This window comes from Scomber scombrus, chromosome 17 (genome assembly GCF_963691925.1).
Source record: "Scomber scombrus chromosome 17, fScoSco1.1, whole genome shotgun sequence".
NCBI lineage: Eukaryota > Metazoa > Chordata > Actinopteri > Scombriformes > Scombridae > Scomber > Scomber scombrus.
In genome coordinates, this window is record NC_084986.1 from 5,137,212 (window position 1) to 5,147,093 (window position 9,882).

The following is a 9,882-nucleotide window of genomic DNA, read 5'->3' on the forward strand; positions in this document are numbered from 1 at the left end:
CGCCTATTAATGACTGTAAACAAAAAAAAAGCGGGAAACAATCCAGTAATTAACATTATAAACACTATCAGACACATATTATGATATATATTAAAAACGTAATGAACACATATTAATGTCAGACATGTTAAAACACTGAAAAAGAGCATAAAATAGATATTAGTACAGTAATACAGTTTATACACATCCAGTCCAGTTTAAATGAATATAATGACAAACAAAGTGTGTAAAAATGAATTAATATGGTTTGTATAGGAAGTAATTATTAACTATTCAGACCTCTTATGTTTATATGAAAGTGTCATTGAGCTATAGCGATTTAAATGCAAATTAAACAAGCTGTAATGTTACATGTTATATCAACACAGATGTTGTTGTTTGGCATTTTCATAATTTTAACATTATTTTTTAACGTCACGACTCTGTTTTATAATCATATTTTAACCGTCTTAAAGTAAATATTTACTGTGTTCTTTGTCTAAATTTAAGATGTTGCGTAAAGGCTAATTTTTATGGTTTTGTAACACAGGTTTTTGGAGACGTTTTGTAACCCCGCACAAACAAAGCCTGTTTGAATTTCCCTCGCAGCTGTTCCTGTTCGGGAGTCAAAACTGATTGGTTGCGTCATTACGTCAATTTGAGTGTCACGTGACCGCCGCTCGTAATGATTGGTTGTGTCGTTACGTCAATTTTAAAGAGCCGGCCAGGCTGCGTTCCTATTGGTCCGCTGCGTTCTAAGCGCCAAGTTCGGAATATAAAAAGGCGAACGTACAACAAAAAACGCTCCAGTCTCTGCTTGTCTGTCTACTGCCTGTTAGTTTACCTCCTCTAGTCTCGGTTTTAACTTCTTATATCTTAATAACTTATTTTTTTATTTATTTAGTCCGTCTTGAAAACCAAACAGGAATCAAAATGCTTACTACTCGCTCTCCGCTTTCCGTCAAGAATGAGAACAAACTCAGCAGCGAGATCAGGAACATGTCGCTGGACAAAGAAAACACGGTGAGACCAAATTTACCCTAACACTCAGACCAAACTTACCCTAACACTGAGAACAAACCTACCGTAACACCCATGTTTGATGTTAAAAGGTTAAAACTGCCGATTTAAGTGAATATTCGTGATGTTTGTACTCAGTCCTGAAGCCTGTTGCTCCAGATTTAATCAGCGTTATATTTTGTCTTCTATAATCAATTAAAACCGTATTGTATTGATCACTAATATCTTATATTTGATCCTTCAGCCTCCCAGCCTGAACAACACGCGGATCTTGGCGTCAAAAACCGCGCGAAAAATCTTCGACGATGCTGCGGTAAGTGACTCTAGAATCTGCTGTGAAAGCTTCAATATGTGATGACAGCTTATTGTTTAACGTGCTGGTTGTGTTTAGTGTTAGTAAAGTTAATGTTGGACAGTATGTGGTGTTTTTATTGTTGATAATGTGGCGCCTAAAATGCCGGTTCTGGCGCCAACATGGATCAGCTGTTACTAACGGTGTCACTATTACTGCTCTTTAACTTTAACTACAGCTGATATTTACATGTTTGATTTGTCTGAATGTAGATTCATTCTGCAGGATTAGTTTTTATTTCTCTAAGTAATATGAAGTGTTTTTAATTTGCTTTTAAATTAAATGTCAGTAATGTGCAAACTTCTGTATTAATAATGCAAGTTTCTCCTTTAGAGATTTTTCAACCTTGCTAAGTAGAGCTGCAGAAGTCACTGATTTTATAATGGATTTACAATTAGATATGTAATGGAGGATTGATATTTTACAGTTAAACAATAAACGTAACTCTATAAAAAGACATCAGCGCACTGAAAAGTAAACTTATTTAATTTACTTTTAAATCAAATGTCAGTAATGACTGTGATCAGTTTTATGATCTTTAGAGAAAGTAAACCTGCAGTGGAAGTTTTGACCTGATTTATTATTATCTAGGTATTTGGCTACAAGTTTCTCCTTAAGAGATAACTCAGTTTCCTAGAGCTTGCTGTTTTCTGATGTTTAAATACAAAATAGTTGATAGATTATTATATTGTTTTTTTCTTCCCTTCAGCCCAAAGCCGAGAAGAGCAGCAGCGTGGAAGAAGAGCCACTGCTGAAGGAAAACCCACGTCGCTTCGTCATCTTCCCCATCCAGTACCACGACATCTGGCAGATGTACAAGAAGGCCGAGGCGTCTTTCTGGACCGCAGAGGAGGTAAAAATATGAACGCCAGCCACTCAGATGCCACCAGTCATAGTTGGTATGAAACTGTTGCATTATGGGATGTTGACTGTGTCTGTGTGTTCAGGTGGATCTGTCCAAGGACCTGCAGCACTGGGAGTCTCTGAAGGACGAGGAGAGGTACTTCATCTCTCACGTGTTGGCTTTCTTCGCCGCCAGCGATGGCATCGTCAACGAGAACCTGGTGAGCTCCTCCGACTTCCTGCCGTCCATGAACATGTGACCGGGACTGATTATTGATTAAAGATCAGTTTAATTCATTCTGCCTGTTTTTCTCATCTTGTTCTTGTCTTCCGTGCAACCAGGTGGAGCGATTCACACAGGAAGTGCAGGTAACGGAGGCCAGGTGTTTCTATGGTTTCCAGATCGCCATGGAGAACATCCACTCAGAGATGTACAGCCTCCTCATCGACACGTACATCAAGGACGCCAAAGAGAGGTGAGCTGCTGCAGTCTGATGCTGCGTTCACTGACCTGTTATGGGTTTGCTGAATTGTTGTCTGACGGTGTGTTCACTGACCCTCAGAGATTACCTCTTCAACGCTGTGGAGACGCTGCCGTGTGTGAAGAAGAAGGCTGACTGGGCCATCAACTGGATCGGCAACAAGAACGCAAACTACGGTACACCAGCTCACTGAGACTCAGCGTGTAGTTCATGTTCCTGGATGATCAGGTCTGATGTTGATCACGTATCGGGTATTGATCGTCTGTGTTTTTCCTACAGGAGAGCGTGTGGTGGCCTTCGCTGCTGTGGAGGGAATCTTCTTCTCCGGTTCCTTCGCTGCCATCTTCTGGCTGAAGAAGCGAGGCCTGATGCCCGGCCTGACCTTCTCCAACGAGCTCATCAGCAGAGATGAGGTGAAGCTGCGACTGAAAGCCGACAGACTTTCAAATGTGGTTGTTGTTAAATCCAGCGGCCATCTGACTGTGTGTTGCTGCTTTCAGGGTCTGCACTGTGACTTCGCCTGTCTGATGTTCAAACATCTGCTGAACAAACCGTCTGAGGAGACCGTGACCAGCATCATCAAGAACGCTGTGGCGATCGAACAGGTGGGTCAGCGCTGACCGTGTCCGTCTGGTTTCTCTCCTTCGCTCGCTCCACGCTTTTCACTCACGTCCTTTTTGTTTTAACTCTTTGTGTTCAGGAGTTCCTGACCGAGGCTCTGCCCGTGAAACTGATCGGGATGAACTGCGAGCTGATGAAGCAGTACATCGAGTTCGTAGCCGACAGACTGATGCTGGAGCTCGGCTTCTCAAAGGTAACAGCGTCTAAAAAAAAAAAGCCCCAAAAAGACTTAAACTGGACTGTAGAGCTCCAAAGATTAGTTGAAAACTATTTTGATAAATGAATCATCGATTAGTGTCATTAATTTTTCTGTGTGTTAACTAGCAGAAAATAAAGAAACAGACTCTTCTGTGTTAAAGCAAACGTTTATTTTGGACAATATACTAAATTGAAAGAGCTGCAAAGATTAGCTGACAACAATTTAAATGAAATGAAACACAAACTACTTTTATAATTGTTTTAAGCAGAAAAGGTCCAAGTTTTCTGATTCCAGCATCTCAAATGTGTCAGCCTCACTTTTCCAACATTTAAAGTTACTGTTGAACGACTGAGTGCCGGCAATTTTCACCATATTATGAATATGAATACTCCTTCATGCCGTACTGTCAGAGGTGATCAAAGCTTGATTTGACAAAGCAACAGTAACAGCACCAACAAACTTGAACACGTCTGCAGCTGAATTTGAGATACATCTTAAAATTTGTGTTAAAGTCCAGTCAGACTACAGCTAACAATAATTTTCATTATTGTTTAGTCCATAAAATGTTGATCAGGCCCCAGATAAAGTCCTCATATGTCTTGTTTTATCCACAACTCAAAGATATTCAGTTTACTGTCAGAGGACTAAACACCAGAAAATATTCACATTTAAGAAAAAGTTGGTCTAATATATATTTAATTAATTTCATTTAAGTCAAATCTTTGCAGCATAAGATCTTTATAGTCTGTGAGGTTCAGGTGTTGGTAGGTCTGCGATGATGAGAAGCGCAGGGGTACGGACCTCAGCCAGTGATGGGGGCTGAGTGCTGCTGCAGTCGCTCTGATAAGAGGACGTGTGGTTCACTGTCAGACGAGCAGCAGCACGATACAGACGCTTGTCTGAGCGGACCGCTGCACCACTTAAAACAACACTGCAGTTTAACACCAGTGTTATTTACCCGCAGGGAAATGATAGTAAACAGCAGCCTGAGAAACATTTTGAATTAAAGGTTTAAGTTGAGAAAAGTTGGTTACTAAAGTTGGTTTAGTAACCAAACTAAAAACATCGACTTAGTAACAGAATTTAAATTACAGTAGTTTTTCTAATCAATACAGAAGCACCCGAAGACTACACTTAAATAAATCCACATTCTTAGTTGTATTTAATTGAACATTGATTGATGAGAGAGAAAAAAAAACAGCTTTCTTTAAACCGCAAACTATAAACTGATGTGAGGTGAACTAAAAATGAAATACAGCTGCAGAAACTTCAATTATAAAACTTTTGTGATTATGTAGATCTTTAAATAATGATTTAACAACTCCAAAGTAGATTTAATTAAATAATTGTTGGTATATTTTTATTGACAGATTCCCCTCAACAAGTCGAGTGAATGTTTATTTGTTTTAGCACAATATCACAAATGAGACTGAATTAGAATATGGGAAAAAAATATTTAATAATTTAATTTAATGAGGAAAACATGAAAGAAACTTTAGGAAGAGTAGCAGATGAGGGATTATCTCTCAGAACAGACAGGATCAAATACAGCTCTGCTAAACAGGATAAATGTGTGTTTTAACTCCACTAACCTGTCTGTGTGTTTGTTCCTCTGCAGATCTACCGAGTGGAGAACCCCTTCGACTTCATGGAGAACATTTCTCTGGAGGGAAAGACAAACTTCTTTGAGAAGCGAGTGGGCGAGTACCAGAGGATGGGCGTGATGTCCGGCACCACAGACAACACCTTCAGGCTGGACGCTGACTTTTAGAGCTCAGAGGCAGACGGACCCACACTCAGACTCACACACACAAACTGTACGCTTTAATATCGCATCGGTCCAGCATGCCGAGTCAATTCTCATTAACACTCCTCCATGTGGACCCCGTGATGGACTCTACCTCTCACCCACATTTAAACATTTCACAGCTGCTGAACTGTGATGAAATCAGACAGGTCAGAGCGCTGCAGCTGGGGTTTTTTGTAAATAAAGTTTCTTTTAGCCGCATTTTGTTTTTGTAATTGAGATTTATGATAGTTTTTATATTGAATGTGGTGTTTTAGAGTACTTTATTAAACTGTACAGATTTCTTTGGTGTTTTTTGTAAATAAAGATATTTGACATGTAGCTGGACGCCTCAGTGTGGTTCGTTGTTATGGTTTTAAAAGCAACGGAAAAGAAGTTGCATCGTATTTTCTATATTTGATCTGTTTTGAAACTCAAGAACCAAAATTAAACGACAAACTGATCATGTGACATCAGTTATGGAGAATTAGGAGAACTCGTGATATAAGACTAGATATTGGATTATCGTAATATCACGATATGTCTTGTCTTGTGTTTATATGCTGCATTACAGTTAAAATGTGTAACTTACTGAATTTATCAGACTTCAAAATAAAAGACCCAAAACATTAAAATAAAACACTCAAATTAAAAACGTGCATAAACTTAACATATTAAAGGACAGCGTGAATTGGAACTTAACACAATCATTGAAGATTGAAGGTGGGGAGCCAGATATGTAAGGTGAAGATGAGGTTCTTTAGGTCGGTGCTTTTTAAAAACTATTTGACAAATGTTGCAGAGTCTGTGGTTTGATTCGGGGATCATACACATATTGAGACTGCCCTAAAATACAAATATTTTGGAAAGACATGAAAGAAGAAATGGAGAAAAATCTTAGTGGCTGATGTCCCACCACTTTTCTTAATGTTGATGATAGCAAGAAAAATGATTACTATTAATTGGATGAAGCCTAACCCCTCCTACAAAAGCACAATGGGTAAGAAAAATCAGACCCATCTACCTGATAGAACATATGACTGCTCTACTACAGCTAAAAAAATACCTTTATTTACACGGAGATGGACACCGGTTATTCTCTACCCTGGTTAAGATTTTCATTATGTGATATATCAATACAATTGATATATATATTTGGTCTTATTCTGACCCTATGCAGCATTATTTTATTTGTGTGTATCAGTTTTTCATTAGGTTTTATTTAGTTTATCAGTTTGTTTTTTTATTTCAGTTTAGCGATTAATAGTTTTATTTTTCCAGGTATTAGAAGAAGATGATTTTATCTGCAAACTTTTTGTGTAAAACTCAATATCAGCAAAATGCAGCAATTATGCACACTTTTAGTTCTGGCACCAGAATAAAACTATTGAAATAGATTGATTTACTCTGGAAAGCGTGAACATCGATACATAAATCACTTCTGTATCTGATAGTTCTTGCTTCTATTAAGTAGTATTAATTTGTTTTCACTCGTCTATTCCGCTAATTATTAGAAATAACACACTTTTTAATGCCTTCCGACCGATTTTAAGAAGTGATGTGCGTATGACATTCAAAAAATGCATCAGATATTAACAATCAATAACAACCCGTAACATGTAAGTTTAAAAAAGAGTTTATAAGTTTATAACCAGCTATAGTTTGGATAAATAACCCAACAGTAAAATATAGAAATGAAACTGCACCTGCTGGTAAACCCAGTGATATTTAGTGTGTAGGAGAGTCTGAATGTGTCAACACTGAGCCTTCATCCTGCGAGGTTTTATAACTAAAATAATATCAACTTTAAAAAATTACAAGTACATTTAGGTGTTGTCTTTACAGAAATTAATTAAATTTAACCCTTACATGCTGTTCAGAGTCAAATATGACACAACAATAAGTACAATACTTACAATGCATACATTTTTAAAAAAAATACACATTTTATACACAAGTTTACTAAAAAAAAAAAATTAAATCTACATTAAAACATGTTTTCATCATATTATATGAATTGTTCTCCTGGACCATAAAATATTGATTGTACATTTCCCATAAGATTAATCAAACAGAAGGATAATTAATTAAATGAATGACTGATGGGGATTTTATGAATGTGAACTGGTGTAGACAAACAGAGATTATACCATTTAGTTCTGTTTTTACACCTTTGATAAACAACATAAACAAACATTATTTATATAGATTTTTTTAATTATACATTTTATTTGGGATTAGGGGGTTAGATTTTATTTGGGATTGGGGGGATAAACTTTATTTGGGATTGAGGGTTAGATTTTAGTTGGGATTAGGGGGTTAAACTTTATTTGGGATTGAGGGGGATAAACTTTATTTTGGATAAGGGGGGATAAACTTTATTTGGGATTAGGGGGATAAACTTTATTTGGGATTAGGGGGATAAACTTTATTTGGGATTAGGGGGGTTAAACTTTATTTGGGATTGGGGGGATAAACTTTATTTTGGATAAGGGGGGATAAACTTTATTTGGGATTAGGGGGATTAAACTTTATTTGGGATTGAGGGTTAGATTTTAGTTGGGATTAGGGGGTTAGATTTTATTTGGGATTCGGGGGATAAACTTTATTTGGGATTAGGGGGATAAACTTTATTTGGGATTAGGGGGATACACTTTATTTGGGATAAGGGGGGATAAACTTTATTTGGGATTAGGAGGGTTAAACTTCAGTTGGGATAAGGGGGGATAAACTTTATTTGGGATTAGGAGGGTTAAACTTTAGTTGGGATAAGGGGGGATAAACTTTATTTGGGATAAGGGGGGTTAAACTTTATTTGGGATTAGGAGGGTTAAACTTTAGTTGGGATTAGGAGGGTTAAACTTTAGTTGGGGTTATAGGGGTTACATTTTGTTTTCAAGGATAAACTTTAGTTGGGGTTAGATTTTGGTTGAGATTAGGAAGGTTAGATTTTAGTTGAGATTAGGAAGGTTAGGTTTTAGTTGAGATTAGGAAGGTTAGGTTTTAGTTGGGATCATGGGGCTAATTTTAGGTGCACGGTTGATGCACATCCTGAAGGGTTTTGCTAATATTCTTCCCACATTTGAGCAGAATATGACCACTTTAGACTTCTTTGGTGGAGGGTCTAGATACATGTTTACGTACAGTTTAAAATACTTCACAAAAGCTTCATCAAAACCTGGCTCGTTTGCTGAAATCGCTGCCTCCAGAAGTTTTCGCGGAGTGCCGTAATCCCAGAGAAGGTCCTTAATCACAGCCTTGATTATCTTGTTGATGCTTTCTTTGCCACAGGCAGAAAGTGGGACGGTGACCTCCCCCTGCGCCCTGGCTGCTAGGTGCTTCACCCTGGGGTTCAGCTCTGGGGCAGGTATCCCCACCCGAAACTGCATTGGGATTTTCAAGAACAGCTGCATGAACACGTTCCCGATGAGGTTGGCAGTCAGGCTATCTCTTGAAGCATCTGAGGTCGGTGTTGATAAACCTTCACTGGACTTCTTGGTCGGTGATGCTTGATTGGAGGAAGACGCCTCAGTTTTGGGAGGAGAAACGTTCTGTGTTTGCTCCGGGACTGTCTGAGGTGTTGGGTCTTGTTGAGGGACGTTCTGCGAGGTCGGAGTGTCAACATGGAGCCCAACATTCAATCCATCAGAGTCAGTCATCTTCTCACTGTTGCTGCTTGTAGGAGACTTTGGGTTGATGTCTTCTGTTGGGGTCGATACTTCATTTATCACCTCCTTGACCTCTGTAGATACACCAGGCACCTCCTCCTGGTTCCTGGTTTCATCTGTTGGCTCCGGCTCCAACCACGTGAGCATCTTCTGGCAAAACTTCCCCATCGAGTGTTCAGTTATTGCATATAAGACGTCAGGAGAGACGTCGAATGCAAGGCGTCTTCTCGCCTTTTCGGCCTCTGAGACGAAGGAGTCAGAGAGACTCAGTCCTAAGGGCAGGGCTATCTGACAGGACATTATATGAGTGTAAAGTTTATGTGTCAGATCCCTTGAAACTTTTTTTAGCTCTGCAGTATACTTGATGTTATCCAGTTTGGCAGGCTTATTAAACAAAGTGTCAGCATCTCCGTGGATGGTTTTAGAGTCCATAGAAGGAGATGAGACATTATCCAGGTTGGGCATCTGGGATTTGATGGCAGACATCTTTCACACTTGATAAATGTTGCTTGTAACTTGTTGTGTGTTGAGTCACTGCTCTGGTTTGACCCACTAAGTTAAAAACCTGCACCAGTTTTATGGCTCTCTGACATCACAGTGCAGATCATAGCGCTCGAGAGTTGACGTCATCAACTGTCATTCTGCGCGTCAGAAAACATAAAAATCAACATTTCACTCAATGTTTGTTTTCGTTTTCCTGATTTACCGTCAAACAAATGATTAAAGTAAGTATTTAAAACATAATAAATGCTGATCTGATTATTTATCGCGGAATGAACTCGCTTCTTTTTCTGGATCAGGACAGAAAGATTATCTTCAACTGGAAACCTGTGATAAAAAAACATAACTTAATTTTAAAAAATGCAATAATGTTATTACAATACCTATTGGGAAATTATTACATGATTAGGTTCTGCCATAATAAGGTTAAC

The 9,882-nt window shown here is 38.5% G+C and overlaps 1 protein-coding gene and 1 non-coding gene across 2 annotated transcripts; both read left to right on the plus strand.

The window, feature by feature from the left end:
- The first annotated feature begins 839 nt into the window (after window positions 1–839).
- Window positions 840–5,618, plus strand: LOC133997339 (ribonucleoside-diphosphate reductase subunit M2). Its single transcript, XM_062436913.1, has 10 exons — window positions 840–1,002; window positions 1,244–1,312; window positions 2,061–2,204; window positions 2,299–2,415; window positions 2,537–2,670; window positions 2,758–2,852; window positions 2,956–3,089; window positions 3,177–3,281; window positions 3,377–3,490; window positions 5,115–5,618. Exons 1-10 carry the CDS (start codon window positions 913–915, stop codon window positions 5,265–5,267), a joined length of 1,155 nt encoding a protein of 384 aa, XP_062292897.1. The 5' UTR covers window positions 840–912; the 3' UTR covers window positions 5,268–5,618.
- LOC133998111 (small nucleolar RNA SNORD94) lies at window positions 4,266–4,404 on the plus strand. The gene has a single exon (XR_009927347.1). It is a non-coding gene; the product is annotated as a small nucleolar RNA SNORD94 (small nucleolar RNA).
- Window positions 5,619–9,882: the final 4,264 nt, after the last annotated feature.